The sequence below is a fragment of the Mus caroli genome, unplaced genomic scaffold (assembly GCF_978045245.1).
Source record: "Mus caroli unplaced genomic scaffold, Mus_caroli_1 scaffold_10, whole genome shotgun sequence".
Lineage (NCBI taxonomy): Eukaryota > Metazoa > Chordata > Mammalia > Rodentia > Muridae > Mus > Mus caroli.
The window spans coordinates 11,989,410-12,011,717 of record NW_028227265.1 but is presented as its reverse complement, the minus strand read 5'-3'; the positions used below and the strand labels follow the sequence as shown (position 1 = coordinate 12,011,717).

At 50.4% G+C, this 22,308-nt stretch overlaps 1 protein-coding gene across 3 annotated transcripts in view; it reads left to right on the top strand.

The window, feature by feature from the left end:
- The window catches only part of Cmip (c-Maf inducing protein), a 207,695-nt gene extending 185,614 nt beyond the window's left edge, over window positions 1-22,081 (top strand). For all 3 annotated transcript variants that reach the window (XM_021169931.3, XM_021169932.3, XM_085843551.1), the window contains 11 exons: window positions 4,701-4,766; window positions 6,488-6,514; window positions 6,831-6,879; window positions 8,610-8,717; window positions 12,003-12,119; window positions 12,911-13,051; window positions 13,649-13,696; window positions 14,789-14,935; window positions 15,523-15,628; window positions 16,970-17,040; window positions 19,896-22,081. In XM_021169931.3, the coding sequence (XP_021025590.1) occupies window positions 4,701-4,766; window positions 6,488-6,514; window positions 6,831-6,879; window positions 8,610-8,717; window positions 12,003-12,119; window positions 12,911-13,051; window positions 13,649-13,696; window positions 14,789-14,935; window positions 15,523-15,628; window positions 16,970-17,040; window positions 19,896-19,949 (934 nt within the window). In that variant the 3' untranslated portion in view covers window positions 19,950-22,081. The remainder of the gene's footprint in view (window positions 1-4,700; window positions 4,767-6,487; window positions 6,515-6,830; window positions 6,880-8,609; window positions 8,718-12,002; window positions 12,120-12,910; window positions 13,052-13,648; window positions 13,697-14,788; window positions 14,936-15,522; window positions 15,629-16,969; window positions 17,041-19,895) is intronic.
- Window positions 22,082-22,308: the final 227 nt, after the last annotated feature.

Below are 22,308 nucleotides of genomic sequence, written 5' to 3'. Positions count from 1 at the left end.
CCCAAACATCCCGCCCCTCCCTCTTTATGTGGGTGTTCCGGAGACAACAGGAACAAATTTGAGCCCAGTATGGGGCACAGTACGTGCCTAGACGTCAGCCATAACACTGCTCAGACTTATCTGGTACCACCAGCCTCTTCTGGCAATTCTTTCTCATGTTTTTTATCCAGCCCCTGGGCCTTTCCTCAGAACCTTTCCAGGGTGTGTGATCTGGGTCCTAAAGTCTTTATCGAGGGTTCATTTGGAGGGCGGTATGTCGGGAATAGTCCAGGGCCAAGGGTTATCTAAACCATACTTTGTTCGAAGCAAGCATTTGTTTTGGAGGTTGAAAAACAGCAGGCTTTATTTCTGTGGGAAGCCCAGGTAGATGGGCAGGACACACAGGCAGGGAAGAGGGCAGTGGTGTTAAGATCAGAAGGGTTGGGCTGGTTCGCCTCGGTAGTGAGCTTACCTAACATTCACAGAATTCCTGTGTCTGCTCTTATCACTGCATACACCAAGCATGGTGGAGCGTGCCTGTAATCTCAACACTTGACAGGTAGAGGCAGGGGGACCAGGTGTTCAGGGTCATCCTCAGCCATGTAGCAACTTTGGGGCTAGCCTGGGCTACCTGAGATCCCTGTTTCAGTCGGGGTTTCTATTCCTGCACAAACATCATGACCAAGAAGCAGGTTGGGGAGGAAAGGGTTTATTCAGCTTACACTTCCACACTGCTGTTCATCACCAAGGAAGTCAGGACTGGAACTCAAGCAGGTCAGGAAGCAGGAGCTGATGCAGAAGCCATGGAGGGATGTTCTTTTCTGGTTTGCTTCCCCTGGTTTGCTCAGCCTGCTCTCTTATAGAACTCAAGAACCAGCCCAGGGATGGTCCCACCCACAAAGGGCCTTTCCCCCTTGATCACTAATTGAGAAAATGCCTTACAGCTGGATCTTGTGGAGGCATTTCCTCAACTGAAGCTCCTTTCTCAGTGATAACTCCAGCCTGTGTCAAGTTGACACAAAACTAGCTAATACAATTGACCCCTTGTCAACTTGACACACAAACATATCACTAGTAAGCCTTAACCCTTAGTTTCTTATTCATCCCCAAGATCTAAACAACTTTACAAGTCCCACAGTCTTTGCAAATTCTTAAAATTCCAATCTCTTAAAATCCAAAGTCTTTACAATTAAAAAAGTCTCTTAACTGTGGGTTCCACTAAAATACTTCCTTCAAGAGGGAAAAGCATCAGGGCACAGTCACAGTGAAAAGCAAAATCAAACTCCAAACTGTCCAATGTCTGGGAACCAACTCACAATCTTCTGGGCTCCTCCAAGGGATTGGGTCACTTCTCCAGCCCTGTCCTTTGTTGCACACAGCTTGTCTTCTAGGCTCCAAATGCCTGTACTCTACTGCTGCTGCTATTCTTGGTGGTCATCTCATGGTACTGGCATCTCCAAAACACTGCATGAACCCTTCAGTCCAGGGCCATCAATTACAACTGAGGCTGTACCTTCACCAATGGCCTTCCATGGCCTCTCTCAGTGCCTAGCCTCAGCTGCTCTGCGTGACCCCTTCATGCCTTCAAAACTAGTACCACCTGGGTAACTTTTTCACATTACCAAGTCCAGCCACAGCACAAGGTACAACCTTGGCTATCTCTGGAAAACAGCCTCTGTGCTCTCAGAAAACACTTCCCAGAAGATGTCACCTCAATGATGCTGGTATCTTCTTAATCACCGCTAATTTCTTAGCTCCAGCTAACCAGCATCAATAGTCCCAGTAATGCAAAGGTTAAACTTTAGTAGTTCTGGTATCTTGTTAATCACAGCTGATTCTTCAGCCCCAGCTAACCAAAACTACAGAATCTTCACAATCAAAACAGCAATGGCCCTGAAAAGAGTCTTAATCTTCCCTCTGAAATTTCATAAGCCAGGCCTCCATCTTCTGCACTGTTCTCAACATTATCTTCCAAGCTCCTACACAACATCCCATCTTAACACTGTTCTTCTAGCCCAAAGTTCCAAAGTCCTTCCACAGTCCTCCCCAAAACATGGTCAGGTTGTCACAGGAATACCCCACTATGCTGGTACCAATTTGTCTTAGTCAGGGTTTCTATTCCTGCACAAACATCATGACCAAGAAGCAGTTGGGGAGGAAAGGGTTTATTCGGCTTACAATTCCACACTGCTGTTCATCACCAAGGAAGTCAGGACTGAAACTCAAGCAGGTCAGGAAGCAGGAGCTGATGCAGAGGCCACGGAGGGATGTTCCTTACTGGCTTGCTTCCCCTGGCTTGCTCAGCCTGCTCTCTTATAGAACCCAAGACTACCAGCCCACAGATGGTCCCACCCACAAGGGGCCTTTCCCCCTTGATCACTAATTGAGAAAATGCCTTACAGCTGGATCTCATGGAGGCACTTCCCCAACTGAAGCTCCTTTCTCTATGATGACTCTAGCCTGTGTCAAGTTGACACACAAAACCAGCCAGTACAATCCCTATCTCAAAATCAAAAACAGAATGAGTGGGACTGGAAGAACAAGAAGGAAAGATAAATGTGGAACCCTCATTCGTGCAGATAACGACAGGAAGCCTGAATTCTGAATGTAAAAGTGGACCAATAGCATGGCATAGAACTCAGGGCCAGCCATTCACTCAGCAGCGGAACCCATGAACCTTGTGATTTGAGAACAGGCTATCTTGAGGTTTGCCCTTCAGCAAAGCTCTCAAACCCACAGTGTTGGAGACTTGGGTATAAATACAGTGTGGGTGCTAGGGGTTGGGAATGAATGTAGGTCATGGCTTTAGGAGTCCCTAAGCCACATGTCAACAACCAGCAGAGATTGGTAGAAAGTCACAAAGCATCTCTGAGCCTCAGTTTCTCCCACAGTTCTCCTGAAGCTTTTTCACGTGGGGGAGGGGGTTCCATCTGTTATCAGACTGAGACCTTGTTGAAATCCCCCCACCCCAACCCCCTGTGATGTCTTCACTCTGCAGTCCTCCTCAGCCAGCCACAGAGCAGCCTCTTCTCAGAGCCTGACGCATGTTTATGCTCAGCCACAGTTGCACTGTGGAGCAGCAGAAGCTGAAGCCCCTGTCCTGCATCACTGCATCACTTCTTGGTCTGTTATTCTCTGAGCAATTGCTTCACTCTGTCACCACAGTGCACCTTGCAGGAGGGAAGCACACATGATCCTCCTTATGTCCCTGCTTGAGGTACAAGCTCCCTACCACACAGATATCTGCTTTTGGTAAGGTCTTGACGGGAGTCAGTTAGCTCCAGGAAGACCCAAGGGTCTAGAGTCAGAAGCCTGAAGGCCGTGTCTCAGTCAGACTGTGTTAGCTCCAGCCATCTGCTTAACCTCTCTGTGCCTTGCGTCTCCTCTTCTGTTTAAATGGCATGGGTCCTGTTTACTGTGTTGTGTGTTTGCAAAGGAGCAAACAAGTGGAGATACAGAGCTCTCGGCATAATGCATGTGTGGAGGAAATGCTGAAGAAATACGTCACAGCCTTTTTTCAGTATTATATTGTGACTGCCAACCGGGTCAAGTGGAAAAATAGAGGTGGGAGTCTAACAGCAAGGAAAGGAGTGTGTGTGTGTTGGGAGGATGCTTGCCTAGCATGCTGAAACCCTTGGGTTATGTCACCCTCCACGTGGACACGGCATGGTGGCCCAGGCCTGTAATCCCAGCACTTGGGACCAGGAAGCAAGATGATCAGAAGTCCAGGGCCATCTTCAGCTATGTATCAAAAGGCCAGACTAGACTACATGAGACCTTGCCTAAGAGTGTATATGTGTGTGTGTGATGAGCATCCAAATGCCATAGCATACATACAGAGGTCAGGGAACAGCTTGCAGGGACCAGTTCTCATCTTCCATCATGTAAATTCTGAGACTCGAACTCAGTTTGTCAGATTTGGGGACATTTGGGGATGTGCACCTTTACCCATAAGAGTCACCTCATCAGCCTCAAGACCCTGTGTAAAAACAAAACGAACAAACAACAACAACAACAAAACTGGTAGCTAGGGACAATAGTCCAAATTGTGGTTTTGTTGCTTGGGTGGTTGGTTGGTTGGTTTGTTTTTCTTGAGTCAGTCTGTAGGTTTCCCCTTGAGTCTGGTCAGTCACAGACAAGAGGGGCAGGTGTGCTTATACTGCTGAGACGCCTCCACAGGTCACGTGGCTGGGATCACAGTATCTTTTCAGTTCTGAGGAGACGGGTGCAGGTGGGGTAGGGCTGTCGGGCCCTGGTGCCCTTTCTCTGTGTCCTCTCAGGGTCTTCTCCATGCACACATTTCTCGTGTCATTTGAATTGCTTCAGGGCCCAACCTAGTGGCCCTGTGTTATAATTCCTTAAAAAGGCTCTCTCTCCAGATGTGTCCCACTCTGAGGTTATAAGGGGCTTAGACATCAACCCAGATTTAGGGATTGGAAACCTAGAGTAGCCCCTCGCCCTCTGTGAAGCCTCAAAGGGTCATGATGAGAGACAGATAAAGTCTGAGTTCAGAGCAAGGAGGATGTGGGACACTGGGGAGCTGGGTTATAGTTCCCTGGTGGTTGTTTGGAAGTCTGGGATGTTCTTGGGTGGGTCATGCTGTGCTATGTCTGCTATCTCTGAGGCAGAGTCCATATTGGGTGCTAACCCCAGACACGGGATAGCACGTGGAAATCCTCTCCCTGCTGACCGTCCCTCACCAGGTTCCTCTCTCATTCTAGGTCCGACTATGATGACTGGAGACCATCTCTGGCCAGCTTGCTTCAACCCATTCCATTCCCCAAAGAGTAAGTCCCACCAGAACCTGCCCAAATGGGATGGGAACCACAGGAGAGGGTGATGCCATTTTAAGGGGCTCACAGGGTCGTGGAGAGGTGGGTCTGAGGAGGATATCAGGACCCACAGCCAAGACAGAGATGTGGCCCAGCTCAGGGCCTCTCTGAAAAACCAAGTCTGTGATAGAAACAGCCTCAGGTCTTGTGACAGTGACATAGGGACTCATTAAACTCAGACAAGGCCAGAGCCATCTCTACCATGCCTGGCCTGTAGTTACTTTAATGGTTTTTATTGCACAGCACATGGAGACAGTAATACTCCCCCCACCCCCACCCCATTCCCTGGGGAACAGTCAAAATTGACAGTTAATATCACCACTGTGCTAGGCATGGCGCACGTACCTATATAATTCACTGGTTCTCAACCGTCCTAACGTTGCAGCCCTTTAATACAGTCCTTCATGTTGTAGTGACTCCCGACCATACAGTTACTTTTTGTTGCTACTTCACAATTGTAGTTTTGTTACTGCTATGAAGCATTGCATCAATATCTGATATGCAGCTCCTATGAAAGGGTCTTTTGACTCCACCCCCACTGCCACCCCCCAGGGATCACAGCACACAGGTTGAGAACTACTGCTTATAATTCCAGTTTGGGGCTACCCTGAGCTACATAACAAAACCCTGTCTGCAGAAGGAAGAAAGGCAGGAAGGAAGGAAGGAAGGAAGGAAGGAAGGAAGGAAGGAAGGAAAGGAGGAGGAAAGGCCAGTGTGGTACTCTGGTGGCAGAGCGTGTACCTAGCATGTGCAACGCCCTGGAGTTGATCTCCAAGCACCAAGAAGGACCAACAAGCAAAAAGAAAAGAAACGGCATATGGAGCTGTTTCAGGGCTGTGCAAGGGAAGGCTAGCTGTGTGTACTGAGCCTTGATGGCCGTTAGCTAACAACACTCCGAGCGTGGCCAGAAAGGACCCTTTCGCCCACCCTCATACTGGCATGGAAGAATTCATGAGAAGCATCACTGTGTGTTGGATCACAACCTATAGAGAGCCTCAGCTCAGCCACGGGCCTCACATGCCTGCAGGTCTGTTTTGACAGATTGGAAGCTGCTGGGCCTTGGGAGGCACTTGGGGCTCTCTGAAGAGCCCATTAGTGAGCCTGTGTTTATGAATGCAGCTCCTCCGAGGGGGACATTACACCCACTAATTGCCCCATTTGCTGGCCGGCTAGTTCCCTCGGGGCTCCCAAGAATGGAGACCTGAGAAATCTGACTCCTCAGAGCCTTCTCTGTCTGTGGCATCATTGGTTACAGCAGCTGTCCCCACAGGCCCTGGGACCCGCTTGACAGTGGCCCATGATGCAATTCACTTGGAAGAATGGTCCCTGATTGCCTGGCAATGTGCGCTGGTAATTACTGCAGCCTCGCCTTAATTGTGGAACAATTAACAAACACACCTGGGTCCCTGGAGCCCATGTGTGCCTGAACACGTTCATGCACTTCTGCATGACAGGTGCGGGCCTGGTGTTGACTTTGGGGACACCAGTGGCTCAGCCTGTTCGTGTGACTGTGATCCTCACCTTGTCAAAGGAGGGGCACATTGGATACCCTCGTTTCTTTGTCATTTTTCTCTACATTCTTCGAGTCAGAGCTAAAAGTCTAGACGTCCTGGGAGGAAATGGGATCGTTGGGCAGCAAAGGTCTCTAACTGCCTGTCTCTTTGTTTTTGGTACAGAGCTCTCGCCCACGAGAAGTTCACAAAGTGAGTATGGCAGACGCACCCACCCCACTTTCTCCCACTGTGAGTGCTCCCTGTACCGGGTCACCTCCACGCCCCTGCTACCACACCCCTGCCACCACCAGCCTCCTGCCCTTTCTCTGGTCCACGTGCATTTTTGGAGGCTTGCAGAGGCACCACCTGAGCAGTCATCTGTGTCACACATCCAAACCTTGCTAGAATGTTTCCCATGTGCCTCACTTTGTCTACCCCCACCTGCTCCTGGCTCCTCTTCCATCCCTTCCCTACCCCTCCCTGTCCACTTGGGCCTGCAAATGACCCGCCCTCCTCTTCCTTCCAGGGAACTGAAGTATGTGATTCAGAGGTTTGCAGAAGATCCAAGACAGGAAGTAAGACTTTTTTTTTCTTTTTTACTTTTTTTCCCCTCATGTGTTTATTGGAGATGGGACCTAAACAAACACTGAGCCATACCTCAGTGCAGTGAGCCTTTTTTTCTACAGTAGAAAAATAGTTTGGGGGCCTCCTAGGTCTCCTTGCAGAGGCCACTGAGTCATCAGATCCTTAGAACGGACTATACAGGTTCCAGCCCCCTGTGTGTAGACACAGCCTCTTTTCCCCATGTGGAGCCTCTTGGACTTCATTTTGGTTAGCCAGAGACTGGCAGACAGTGTCCCTGTGTCACATGGCTTTAGATTCACTGGATCCTCCATGGAATGTCCAACCAGCTTCCGGTCAATGTTGTGTTTGTGCTGCTAGTGTGGGGGTCCCTGGGCCAAGGAAGGAATCAATTGAACTCGGAGCTCTCACAAAAGCTCTGAGCTTCAGAAAACCAAAGGCAGATTAAGCTCTTGCCCCATGTCAGGCACGTGCATGCTCCCTGTTAACCTTTACAAGCCCAAGGGGAAGCCATTCTTATCCCTTCCTGACTTCAGAATCACCCCCCAAGCCAGGCAGTGGTGGCACACACCTTTAGTCCTAGTGCTTGGGAGATAGATAGAGCAGGCAGATCTCTGAGTTCAAGGACAGCCTGGTCTACAGAGCTAATTCCAGGACAGCCAGAAGAAACAGAGAAACTCTTGTCTCAAAAAAACTAAAAAAGAATCACTGATCTCCACCCACACCCCCACCCCACCCCCGCCCCGCCCCGCCCCGCTCTCTCAGAGTTAGGAATAGAAGTTAAGTCATTAACGTCCCATACCACATAACCAGATGTAGTAGTAAAGGCACACTGGCCCCACCCATAAGCATAAATTCATGACCTGTGACCCAGTCTCTCGGGCTCCAAGTCTAGATGCTGTAGGGAAACTGTCCCCAGACCTTCTTGCTTGCCTACAAGGCAGGCCCCCACTAACCCTCATGATTCCAGATCCCTGGATCTGGTCAAACCAAGACCATGTGTTATAAGCATCCTTCCTGCTTCTTATATGGTCTCCAGGCTGCAGTGGGAAACCTTATTCTAGAAAGTTCTAGCTCCATCACAAGTTTTACAAACCATCTTCAGATGCAGTTGGGAGAAAGCAGAAAGGCTAATGAGGAAATGTCACCAGCTGTGGTCTCAGTTGTCCTTAAGCCTGAAGCTGTGTGTATATGTGTACATGTGTGGTGTCACAGTGGATAGACGTGGGTTTGTTTATGGGGGCGGTTCACAATGGGTAGGTGTAGGTGTGTATGTGCCTATGCGTGTGTGGGATCACAGTGGGTGTGTATATGTGTGTGTATGGGGGGGGGATCACAGTGAGTGGGTGTATATATGCCTATGCGTGTGTGGGATCACAATGGGTGTGTGTGTGTATGTGTGTGGGATCACAGTGGGTAGGTGTGGGTGTGAGTATATGTGTGTGAGTATGTGTGATCACTGTGGGTGGGGAGGGTACGTGGGGGGTAGGTGTGGGTGTGTATATGTAGGCATGTGTGAGTGTTTCCCAGCTAGGCCTCAGGACTGTCCTATCCTAGGGAGCTGAAGACATGTGGCTGGACTTGGCAGTGTGGAGGCCTTTAGCTTGTGAGGCTAAAGGAAGTTCATGCATTTCCTGGCTGCCTGGGCTTGGACACTGTTCATGCTACCTTCATACCTGAGACTGTTTAGAACTGACAGTGTGTCTGTCCCCTCTGCCCACAGGTCCACTCCTGTCTGCTGAGCGTGCGGGCAGGCAAGGATGGCTGGTTCCAGCTCTACAGCCCTGGAGGGGTGGCCTGTGATGATGACGGGGAGCTGTTTGCCAGCATGGTATGTAGGGTCCCCCACAGGAAGCTGCTGGTGGGTGTCGGGCTGGTCCATCCTGGGGTACACAGCAGCCAGCCCACTGTGGCTTGCCTGCAAGTCTTCTGGACAGCACAGTGCCAGCCATGAAGAGGGAGAGTGCCTTAGTTAGGGTTTTACTGCTGTCAACAGACACCACAAACAAGGCAACTCTTATAAGGACAACATTTAATTGGGGTTGGCTTGCAGGTTCAGAGATTCAGTCCATTATCAAGGTGGGAACATTGCAGCATCTAGGCAGGCATGGTACAGGAGGAGATGAGAGTTCTACATCTTTTTTTTTTCTTTTTTAATTACTTTTAATTTATTTTATATATATGGGTACATGGTTGTGAGCCATCATGTAGTTGCTGGGAATTTGAATTTAAGCTCTCTTTAGTCAGCCCCACTCACTCCAACTTAAAGATTTATTTATTATTATATCAAAGTACATTGTAGCTGTCTTCAGATGCACCAAAGGGCGTCAGATCTCATTATGGATGGTTGTGAGCCACCGTGTGGTTGCATGGATCTGAACTCATGACCTTCGGGAGAGCAGTCAGTGCTCTTAACCGCTGAGCCATCTCTTCAGCCCTGAATTCTACATCTTCATCTGAAGGTTGCTAGAGAATACTGACTTCTAAGCTGCTAGGACGAGGGTCTTTTTTTTTTTTTTTAATTTTTTTAATTTATTTTTTTTTAGATTTATTTATTTATTTATTATATGCAAGTACATACTGTAGCTGTCTTCAGACACTCCAGAAGAGGGCGTCAGATCTCATTACAGATGGTTGTGAGCCACCATGTGGTTGCTGGGATTTGAACTCTGGACCTTCGGAAGAGCAGTCGGGTGCTCTTACCCACTGAGCCATCTCGTCAGCCCTAGGACGAGGGTCTTAAAGCCCATGCCCACAGTGACACACCTACTCCAAGAACACACTTCCAAATGTGCCACTCCCTGGGCTAAACATATTCAAACCACTACAGAGAGAGTCACTAATCCCTGAGTACCTGGGTCAAGAGCCTGTCACCTGCTCTGGGAAGTGCAGAGAAGCATAGAAAGCAGATATAGAAACATGGCCTGTTTTGGGGGTGCTCTACCCTACAAAGCCACAGCCCTGTTTCTGTGGATATACCTGTGTGTGTACAAATCACTGATTAGACTTGGTTGCTATGGTGATGTTCAGTGCAAGGGACAGATCCATCTTGGCACAAGAAACTCCATAGCCACCTGCTTGTCCAGTCCTCATAATGAAAGGCTGGGGAGCCAGACTCAGGGTTCTCATCCCCACTTCAGAAAGCATTGAGGTCACTAAAACACCCACAGTGGCTTCTTCCCATAGAGCGGTGATTCTCAACCTTCCCAATGCCGTGAGTGCCTTTAACACAGTTCCTCATGTCATGGTGACCCCCAACCATAAAATGATTTCATTGCTACTCCGTAACTGTAATTTTGCTGCTGTTATGAATCGTAATGTGAATATCTGGTATACAGGATATCTGATATGACTCCCCAAAGGGGTTGTAACCTACAGATTGAGAACAGAGCTTTGTGTCAGCTCTTTTGAATCACACCTGGGCCTCAAGAGACCCTGAGAAGTCTAGTGGCTTGCTTGACAAGACTTTTCTTTACAAGCCCTTTGTAGACCAGATTGCTGTCTCGGGGTAGTGGCTTCTTCTGTAGCAGAGGGCACGGATGCACTCTGTTCCCTGACACACCCAACTCCATTCACACTTTCTTCTGGGGTCATGTGATGTGGAGAGAATGCAGGCATCCTCTAGACCTGGGCCTGGGGTCCCTGCCCAGTCTTCCACTAGTTGGCCTTACACGCCGACTTGCCTGTATAGGCTCCATCTTCCTCATAGGCAAAACAAGACAAAGAGAGGCTTCGCCAGGGCACCATAGGTAGCAATTGTGTGTAGTGTCAGGCATGATTTACGCACTGAGCCACCCAGGGACTCCTTGACCCCAACTTGGCTCAGCTTATTTGTCTCTCTCTCTTAGGGACCGGTTTGCAGAATAAACAGCTATCACAGTGAATTTGGCAGAGAGATCTGTGCAATGACGATAGATAGGCGTGTTCTCTCAGACACCACCACCTCAAGGGCCTTATTTTTAGTTCCCTTTCCTTACGCATCTGCTCCAAGCCCCTCGCCTGCTCCCTTGGACCTGCTTTCTGAATGTCCTGTGTACCTAGAAACACACTGAGCCGCCTGTTTACGCCATGTCTTGCTTGCCATCGCCTCTCTGGCTTCCTCTGATGTCACAGTTTCACCATGGCAATGTGTGGAGTCTCCCCCACCCCTTCATGCGGGGACTCAGTGTGAGAGAGAACTCAGGGAGTGAGCTCCTGCCAGAGTGATTTTGTTTGTATGCCAGAGTTGTTAATGATGGAGCCGAAGAGTACATAGTCAGGGAAGGAAGCAGGCAGCCGCGGGGATGCAAGTGTGTTGTTTCCATGGAGACCCATGGCGAGAAGTGGTCCTTGGATTAGGCTGTCTCTTCCAGAGGATGTTTGGGCTCCCCTGCCTCTGCTGAGTTGGGGAGCCCTTGCTCATATGCCATCACCTCTAAATGCAAGACAGACTGACAGACAGACACACACACACACCCCACTCCTAGCATATCTTGGGAGGGAGCAGGTTTTGTTGGGTGGGTGATCTCTCAAAACAGCTTTTGGTTTGGTATCATAGAGAAAGCAAAGCACAGAACAGCCCAACTGCCATGTGAATCAGGCCCCTCGTCCCCCACCTAGCAAGGACTGCCTAGAAATTTCCACCCAGTACCCTCAATGCTAGAAATATACAAGACCTAATACCAGTAGCCCCTGAAGGGAACTGGGGAAAAGGGGAGTCTTGTTTGTTTGTTTGTTACTGTAGTAAAAGAGAGAGACTGTGAGTGTTACACCTTGACTCAGCATCCTTGGAATGCCGGTACACAGGTCTTCATCCATCAGCCCCACTCGTCTATGGCACATTCTGTCCTTACCTGATTTACTTCTGAACCCTTTGATGCTAATCCTCTGTTCCCTTGGACAACTCCGGCAGCCACTGTCTTGCCTGCCTGGGTGACTGTGCCTGATGCCTGCACCCCATCCCAGTGTCGTCTCATGTATACCAGCTGTCACTCAACATAATGTCCTCAGTTAATTTTTTCAGGGAACCGTCTGGTCGTCGGGGATCGGGGGGGCGGGGAGGGGGGAGGCTGGTCCTGAGGGTCATAGCACTGCAGTGACATCTTGGTTGCTTCACCTGAGTCTTCTTGCCTCCCAGGTGCACATTCTCATGGGCTCCTGTTACAAGACCAAAAAGTTTCTGCTCTCACTGGCAGAAAACAAGCTGGGCCCCTGTATGCTCCTGGCCCTGAGAGGGAACCAGACCATGGCAGAGGTAAGGCCCTGGTCCCCAGGTACCGTTGCAATGTGATCTGTGTGAAGGGCAGTCAGTGTGGGCAAGGCAGGTGTGGTTGTAGCCTCCTGGGTGTGCAGCGGCCTTTCTCAGGCTGCTGCTGGTCCATTGCAGTTGGGATCTAGCGCGTGTTGATCACAGCCGTGTAGAAGTTTCTGTTCTGATTATCTAGTACTATATAGCAACCGTCTGTACGTAGAGCACATAATAGCCAGGCTCTCCTGGGCTACTTTTCCTTGGGGTCTCCTAGAGTTTGCATGGGGGTTGGAGCCCATGGGGTCCTCAATAAGACTTCTTTCTCCAGCTGGAGGACTAAGGCAGCCCTAGCCTCTCTGCTTTGTGGGGTTTGGGGGGGTCACTGCTCACGTTATCAAGAGCACAAGCCTAGGTGCCTCATGTCACTTCTAACTGTTTCTCTGTCCCCCAACTTCTCACTGCTCTGAAGTCCCCCAATGCCAACACACTCCCGAGCTCCTGTCCCATGAGCAGTAAGTAGGGTTTTATAACAGCTGTCAGAATTGGGGAGCACCACCTTGCCCCACTCTACCCTCTAGAAAGCAGTCACCAAGCTGCCCATCATCAAGGGCGTGTGAACAGGGCTCGCTACCTTACAAGAAGGAACAGGCCCGTTTGGAAAACCCTAAGTGTCCCTGGAGGTAGGATTGAGACATTAGCATGGGATCAAAAGCAGAAAACGCCAAATTTTGGAAACGGCATACGCCAAGGTCCCGTAGCAGGCTATTCCCTGACACACCTTCCATGGCTCCTGGCAGATCCTGTGTTTGATGCTGGAATACAATATCATCGACAACAATGACACCCAACTGCAGATCATCTCCACGCTGGAGAGCACGGACGTGGGCAAGCGCATGTATGAACAGCTGTGCGACCGGCAGCGGGAGCTGAAGGAGCTGGTGAGTTCTCAACTGCCCGCTGTTCGCAGAGCATGAGACAGCCCCCTTGTGACTGCCACTCCACACCCAGAGAGTTGGGGGTTGTTCCCTGTACTTCTCAAACGTGACTCTAGATGGACACAGAGAGGTAAAGCAGGCCAGCTAAAGTCACACGGCCCACTTCTACTTTGATACAGGGACACATGTGTCATTGTCATACCTGGTCCTAGCTGAGAGGCTGTCTCTGTATATGTGTGCACACTCGGGTCCATGAGTGCCGTCTTTTACCTTTTACCTGGGAACCACCCTTCTCTCCCCACTATGGCTCTGGGCAAAAAGTATACACAGCCCAGCCTCACCACGAGACACCTGTATAAAAATTCTCTATCGCCTGCCAGGACTCTGGGTGGAAGTGGATGCCGCTTACCCTAAGAACTGGATGGGTGACATCACCTCCCATCAGAGCATCTAAACGTCCAGCTCTGCCAGTGTGTTTCGGTGTCACATACTACTGTGCTGTAGCCAGCATGGCGTCTTCTGCCTGAGGAAGTAGCCATGGCTTCATGAGGCTGGTGACAGAGCAGACATGTGTCTCAACTGATCTTATTTCTTTTGCAGCAAAGGAAAGGCGGACCGACCAGGCTAACACTGCCCTCCAAGTCCACGGTAAGTAGGTTTTTTAGTCTCTGTGGGGTGGGTGAGGTAGGGTGAGAATGCGCTGAGTGGGAGGTGAGCTGTCCAGCTCCTAGGATGAGGAATAACGGGGAGGGGAGAACACAGATGTCTACCGTGGGTCAGGGAGATAGGTCCAGCTCTTCTAGGAGGTAAATGGACTGAAAACTTTCTGTTGATACCAAGGCTGGGGTTGCAGTTTGGCAGGTAGAGCACACGTTTAGCCTGTGTAAGACTCTAGCTCCAATGCCTGAGAACAACAAAAGCTTGCTGGTGACATCAGCAGTATTGCCTAGGGGTTGCCGGTAGCCATGGTAACAATAGCAACCAGGCACTGGACTGTGTTTGATTTTTTTTTTTTTTTTTACAACCCTGTACAGTCTGGTTTGCCCACCATTTTCCCGTTTCCTGAAGTCTTTGGGGATCTGATTTCTTGCTATACCCCTGTCCCCAAGACATGGCTTCCTCCTCATGGACCAGGAAGCCTGCTCAGGCTCCAGCCTCTGTGTCTCCATCCCAGCCAGCAGGAAAGGAGGAAGCAGCAGGGAACAGCCCACCCTTCCCTCAGAGAGTCTTCCTAGAAGTTCCGTTTTTTTGTTTTTGTTTTTTTTTGTTTTTTTTGGTCTGGCTGTCCATATTCAGTACCTGGTCATAGTTGGCTGCAAAGAATTCTGAGAAATTAGTTGTAATTGAGGGGACAGCTAAAAGTCAAAGACAAGACCCTCACAGTCCAGGACAATCGACATGTGTGGCTCTCTGCCGGCTTGGAGCTGAGTGTGGCAGCCAGCTCTTCACATGAGAGGGTGTGCCCACACACAACACACAACACAGACGAGCACACACACACACACCATGCATGTGCATGCTCTGCTTGGGAGGGTGCTGGCTTATGTTACAACCCAGCTGTGACTCAAAGTTGTGAGTCACATCGCAGGCTGAGCCACCACCCCGCAGCTTCTGGGGAATGTGGAGCCCTCGGGGTGGTCAGAGCCAGTGTTGACTGCAGACAAGGCAGAGGGCCCAGACCCACTTGATAGAGGCACCCCGGCCTGCCCTGAGGTCATGCGATCATGCCACCCACTGCAGGATGCGGACCTGGCCCGCCTGCTGAGCTCTGGCTCCTTTGGAAACCTGGAGAACCTCAGCTTGGCCTTCACCAACGTCACCAGTGCCTGCGCCGAGCACCTCATCAAACTGCCTTCCCTCAAGCAGCTCAATCTGTGGTCCACGCAGGTGCCCGCCCCACCCTGCCCTCTTCCTCACCCCCTCTACTTGACCTTTCCTACCCCAGAGTCCATGGGCCCAGCCACTTGCTCTCCACACATAACCCTAACCCACTCCCCCCGAGACAAGAGGAGGTTGGTGGCCTTGTGCCCATTTCCTAGTTGGGAACACCGAAGCCCAGGGCAATTCCTGCACAGACTCCTGAGTTGGGAGACATGGCTGAGAGTTTACCTCAGTTCATCTTAGGCCTTTCCAGGTTGCTTCTGAGAGGTATATGCATGAATATTCTCTTAAAGCCTGCTGGGCTCCCAGTTTCATACACCGACCTAGCTCTTTGGAATACACAGGTTCCTCTGTCTCTGGAAAAGACGCCTCCAGCACTATCTCGGGCATGGGCGCCTTAGGCCAGATACTCACAGAGAGACACTTGCCTGGCCTATGTCCCTGCCATAAACTAGATCCAAAACTCTTTAAAAAGAAGGCTGCGACCTCATAGCCTGATCCCACACACACACACCCAACACACACACTCCTGCCCCCAGCCTGAGGTCCCCTCCTCCAGGCCAGGTGAGCTAAGTACCCATGTCCCCCCACAGTTTGGAGACGCCGGCCTGCGGCTCCTTTCGGAGCACCTCACTATGCTCCAAGTGCTGAACCTGTGTGAGACCCCAGTTACCGACGCGGGCTTGCTGGCCCTCAGCTGTGAGTACCCGGGTCTTGCAGCAGGTGGGCAGACCCCAGGCTGGGCACCCTGGGAAGGGAGAAGTTCACTGAGAATGATTTTGTAGCAGATCTGTTGCATGCCAGCACAGGCGAGGTGTGGCACTGAGAACAAGCAGAGGGGTGTCCCCACCCTCAGGGAACTAGAAGTCTAGAGGAAAGGTGAAAGTCTATGAGATTAGCCTGGGCCTCCCCCCAGCTATCTTAAACCACTTGCAAGGGGCTGGCGAGATGGCTCAGTGGGTAAGAGTACTGACTGCTCTTCCAAAGGTCCTGAGTTCAAATCCCAGCAACCACATGGTGGCTCACAACCATCCGTAATGAGATCTGACGCCCTCTTCTGGAATGTCTGAAGACAGCTACAGTGTACTTACATATGATAAATAAATAAATCTTTAAAAAAAAAAAAAACACTTGCAAGGAAAGTTCTCTAGGGTACACCGCACACACACACACACACACACACACACACACAACACACACACACAACCCACACACACACACTAGCAACTCCAGCCTTGCCAGCTGTGCACAAGCACAGCTCTGTGCTACTGGGTCCCCAGGTGCTCCTGGAGCTGTCTTGAGATGCATTTAGTGACAGGGGCCTGGGGGGAAGGGCTGGGATGCTGGTTTCATAGAGCTGATCAAGGGGGGTGGGGGGGGTGTTGATCCTGGGAATCTGTATGTTCAATTTCCCTGTTTTCTAACCTGATAGCTTAGATAGGAGGCCTCTGGCTTGACTGTGAAATGGCCAGGGAGACTCTCAGGAGGTGGCAGAGAGTGTGGCAGTAGACCATAGATGTGACTGTGACATTGCAAGTCTGTGGCCTGGTTGGCTCTCTATGTTGGGACCTCTGATATGGAGGAAATGAACAATATTGAGGCTACTTTCTGGGAGGCATCCGCAGGTTGAGGCGGGGAGGGCTTTGAATCAACACTGCAGAGTCCCCACTTGTCCCCTCAGGGGGTCTCAGCAGAAGCACTTGGGTGTGTCTGCAGCAAGCACCTATGTGGCTCCATAGTGAACCCTACCTTGATGTTTGCTCTTGAGACCAAAAGTCAGCGATGTGAGCCAGCAGGTACCAGAGAGCATCCAAGATCCCCAGAGGGCAGGACCAGACCCGAAAGGGAGAGAAGTTCAGAGGTCAGGGACCAAGAAAAGACCCCAGAGTGTGAAGTGGGCTACTTGTTGGTCGTGATGGCTGAACTCACACCATCGCATCTCCCTCACACATCCCCATGAAGAGTTGGCTTAAGTGTCCCCATTCTGCCTTAGTCTTTCGTGCGGGCTCACTGTCTGTCTGTCTGTGCTTACCCACCCAGCCATGAAGAGTCTTTGCAGTTTAAATATGAACAGCACCAAGCTCTCGGCTGACACCTACGAGGATCTGAAGGTAAATGTTCGCTGCTGGCTCCTTCCTTCCCTCCCTAGCCTGTCCACCCCCTGCCTCCCTAGCCACCGTTAGAGATGCTTCTCCACACAGTGCCTGGCATACCAGGAACAGAGATGGGGAAGGAAAGGGGGAGGGATTGGTGACAAAACCAGCCAGGGTTGACAGCCTACAAGTGGGAATCTATATGGCATTGGAAAACCAAGGACCATTCATTCCTTCCAAAAAAGAGGCCACATAATGTTGAACCCAAAGGATAAGAAGCCTGGGATATCCAGAGTGAGAGGGGGGTTGGTATATCTAAGCAAAGGCTCCGAAGCAGAGAAGATTGGCAGGCCCTGGCCGTAGCAAGCCTGGCTGGAAAATGAGAACAGGAGAGCTGATGGAAGTCCTCATGGGTCACAGAAGGACTAGGTTTTATCCAGTGTCAGGAACAATCCTGGGGGCTCCTGGAGGAGGGGGTACCACGTCCTAGTTTTAAGACCTTAGCTGTCTGGAAGATGGACTGTGGGAACGGGAGTCAGGGTAGAAGCAGGCCGTGTGTCCACTAGGCTGGGGCGGAGAGGAGAGCATATGTGTGGCAGCCGGCATGTGTCATCCATCAGAGGACACATGCTTCTTAGGGAGGTGGAGGCAGGGCCTTCAGCACTTCTTGCTTTGGGTCCCCGAGACACAGTAGCATCCCAGAAGCCCCTGTCAGAGGGTCCCCAGAAGCCCTTGGTCAGGGTCCTCCTTCACTGAGGTCTCCCAGTGGCCCTGCAGCTACTACCAACTGCTGTCTTTGGTCTTCCCATAGCTGGGCTTACTCTCTGGTTCAAGCCTAGACCTAACACCTGCTGAGCCCAGTGGACAGACTTACGCCACTTCCCGTGTCTCTGAGGGCCCCCCTCTGTGCTTTGATGGGTCACTATGCAGTCCAGCCCAGTCTCTCTGTACCAAACAGCAGCTGCCATGATTTGTCACCAGAGAAGTCACTGGATCCCAGAGGACACAGGACTTAGGGGGCAGCAGTGGGCCCACCCCTGTAGAGCTAGGCACACTTAAGAGGACTCTGCAGGCCAGTGCTCACAGCATTTGGGCCAGGTCTGGAAGAAATGTGGCCCCAGGACACACACCTAGCTACATCTGTGCGTTTACACACAAACATACCGCAGACACCTGGGCAGTTTAGGAAGCATAGCTCTCGGGGTATCCTGCACTCAAGTCCCCCCAAAACCACAGAGCCCCAGGAATCAAGTGGGAGAGGCTGCTTATGAGGAAAACTCACTTTCCTTTGTTTCTTTTCAGAGAGAGAAAGGGAGAGAGGGCGCCACATGTGTGGGGGTACACTCAGAGGGCAGACAGATTCTGTAGAGCTGGAGTTATAGGTGGTTGAGAGCCATCTGACGTGGGTGCTGGCAGCAGTGACCAATCTCTCTAGTTTCTAATGCCTTTTTAAAAAAGGTTAATGCTTGTTTCCCTCCTCCCCTGCCGTGTGTGTGTGTGTGTGTGTGTGTGTGTGTATGTATGTGCGCGCGCACGCGCACGTGCTCACACAAACACATGTCCAAGGCAGGTCACTAGGTTTGCATTGCACAGCTAACACCTTTACCTTCTGAACAGTCTGACCAACCCCCTGCTTATTTTTTATGCCCCAGAGGGACATGGTGCAGGCTCCATGATACTAGCCTTTGACCAACCTCCATCTTTCCTCTCCTGGGGCATCTGGAGCCAACCTGACTGTTAAAGGATGTTTGTGCTAAGTGCCAGGCTTCTGTCACTTTCTATGTCTCTGAGACAGCCTGCCCTGTGCTCTGATAAACCCACACAGTGGGCTGTGCAGGCGTCCTGTAGCTTTCTGAACGGCCTCCTAACTGGCAAGCGTGACTTAAAGATATTTCTCAGCTTTGTACTGGTGACCACAGGCCTCCCCAGCTTGCCACTTCTACCTGAGCAGGGAAGGCCATTGAAGACTGACGATTGTTAGGCATAGGATAGAAACAATGAGCAGGTGGCTTGTATGTGTGTGTGTGTGTATGTGTGTATACACATGTATGCATGGAGATGCATGTATATTATTGAATGGTACTGGTAGGTACACAGGCATGTTAGGAAGGCAGGAAATAGAGGCAGGAAGCCATTACTGAGTTCCAGGCAGCACTATACAGTGAAGGAATGAGCCCGCTGTTGAGAGGCTAGTCTACCAGCAGGAACAAAAAGGAGAAGCTAAGAAAAGTCTTGCAAGTTGATTGGCCTTTGTCCCACACCCAGTACCATATCAACCCGATGAGGTAATGCATACTCCATCACTCGGAGCTGAAGACAGAAGGATTAGAAATGAGGGGTCATCTTTAGCTTCATACCTGTTTGAGGCCAGCCTGGGCTACATGAAGCTCTGTCTCAAATAAACAAATGTAATAAAAGTTATCAGGTGAAAGAAACCATACTGCAGTTTAAGGATAGAGGAACCTAAGTGGAGTCCAAGCTGGCTGCTGGTGTGTACTGATCCCTGACCCCCTCTGACTATTCTGTTAACAATGGGAAGGGACCTACGGAAGTCTAGTCTTATTTCGTGGCGCTCAGGAGCTTTCCCAGAATGCTATGGTTAATCCTAAATGCCACCTGGGAGCCAGAGACAGGACTCAGTTTAGCTGTGATCATGAGAAAACAAGCCTCAGGACATCAGATGTGTAGTTCAATTTCAGAAGGCAATTAAAATTGTGTCTACTCTTGGTGATGTCTTTGAGGCCACCTGTGCCCTGGGTCACCAGCCCAACCCCTTCCAGAGCCCTGAGAGCCCATAGCCTCATAGTGGACAGGGTGTGGGTGGTATGAGACACTGGCTGGTATTTGACCAGGTACCTTTTTATCATCCACAGGCCAAGCTTCCTAATCTAAAGGAGGTTGATGTTCGCTACACGGAAGCCTGGTGAAGCCCCCTCTGTGTACAGGATGGGCTCGCACAAAACAAAACAAAAAAGAAACAAAAACAAAAAAGAGAAACAAACAAACAAAAAAAAAAAAAACCCGACTCTTGACTAATAGCCGTAGAGCAGAGCAGTGGGTCCCGGGGTGGTCCCAGCACCTGGCTGCGGGATAGATGGGGGAGTCTTGGGGGGGCGGAGGGGGGAGGGGTGGGGAATCCTCGGCACGCCCAGCCCCCGCCTAATTCTTAGAGCTTCATATTGGAACCTTTGACCTTGATCAAAAGCAGCCTTGGTGGCAACAAGAGGAAGAACTGCGGGTAGGGAGGGCAGGGGAGGGGTGGGCGGGGGTCCCTTTGTGGATTTTCTTTGCCTTTTGTTGTGTGATACCGTGGGGGGCGGGGGGAGGGCATTCATCCAGCCTGATGCTGTCCACTCGGGCCAGAAGGAGGACGCTTTCTTCCTGGAGGTGCACCGAGCCGAGATCTCGCCCCTACCATTGGGACAGGAATACCCAGTCATGTCACCCCATTGTCCTGTGTCTCCCACCATCGCTATGCAAAGTGGTTCTTGTTGTACATAAGATTTAAATAACGCACCTATTTAAGAAACGTTGACAAATTGTGGGTCTGGGACCTGCTCTTATTTATGAAGTCTTTGACCGGCCCTCCCTCCTCACCTGCCCCACTTGCCTGTCCTTCTCACCTCCCCCTGGCGTGTAGTACTGTCTGGACCAGTCAGCTGTCGGGTTAGTGCTAGTGGTTCTGGTTTTGTTTTTGTTTTTTGTTTTTTAAGGAAACAAACAACAACAGGGAAAAAAAAAAAAGACCTTTGGAAACTTAATTGCTTTTTTTTCTTACGGGACTCTTGTATGCTAATGCTCTCCTGGTCAGTCAGTCTGCCCACTCTCTACTCTGTATTATTTCCATCTGTCTCCAGTTTCCTTGTGGGTGGGAATCAAGGTGGGAGGGAAGAGATAGATTCTCCACTTTGTAGCTCACACCTCCCCTCCTCTGCTTCTGTGACTCTGGAAGGGCCCTGACCTTCCCTCCCTGTATACCCCATAGGAGAGTTGGTCCTCCAAGGTCCTGCTGTTGCCCCTCACCCCCTTTTAAGCTGTCCTTGTCCCCTACTGAGACTTGCAACCTGTGGCCTCCCCCCAGCCCCCTGTGGTTCACTAACGCATGCCCCACGCCCACTTCTTTGCATGGTCTCTTGGGAGAGAAGAGCTATGTCACCCAGCCAGCCCGACCTCACCCGACTGTCCACACCTTCCCTCCACTGACGCGGTCACTGCGGCAGGCATCCCCTTCCCATCCTGTCCTGAGGCAGACCAACCTCATTTCTTTTTACAGACAGTTGGCTTTTTCTTACCAAGCCCTTTCACTGTACAGAAACAGCCCTTTGACAATTCTTTTGGGAGTCCCCCTCTCTTTCCCCGACTCCAGCCCTTTTTATGTTGGTTTAGCACAAATCTCCCCCCAACCTCCAAACCAGACCCCCTACCAGTCGATATTAATTGTTTTATATCTATTTAATCTTATTCGATGGAGACCATGCTTCGGTTGTTTTATACTTTGCCAGGTAAACTTTATTACCCACCCCACCTCCAACTATGCCCTAATTTTTTTAAAAAAGGAAAAAAAAAACACACACAAAAAAACAAAACAAAACAAAAAAAACAAAACAAACACAGAGACTTTGGGTTCGAGTCTCGGTCTTAATTCCCTTTCTGTGGCAGGTTTTCTTCCGTGCGTGTGCCTGTGTGTGTGTGTGTGTGGAGTGAGTTCTGATTTGTGTTCGTTTCTCTGTTGATTTCTGTTGTTGCTTTCTTCCACCCCCGACCCTGGTTTCCGTATTTCACAGCACCTGGTGCAGAGAGAAGCAGAAGCAGAAAATAAAAAATAAAATAAAGTAAAAAAAAAAAATAAAAAATTTTAAAAAATAGAAAAAAAAGGGAAAAAATTAAAAAGGAAAAAAAAAACCAGAAGAACTAAGACATGCCACCCCCCGCCCCGCCCCCACTTCCACCCCGCAATGTTGCTTTTCTTGATGGTTAATAATAAATACTGTCACGTAGCTGTGTACAAAGAGATGTGAAATACTTTCAGGCAAAAATAAACTGTAAGTGACTCATGAAAGTTGGCCTTGCTGTGTGGTTGTGGGGGACGGGGGGACGGAGAAGGGTGAGGGGGGGGATGTCCTATGCAGGGAGGGGGCCGGGACACAACTGAGGACTGACTTCTCACTCTTGTTGCTTGACCATGATGCCTGAACCTGTCACACAGGGCTGCCCTATGGCACTCCTTGTGAGATCTGGAAAAAAAAAAAAGTCCTTGGCCAGCACCCACTAGTAACATCCTCACCT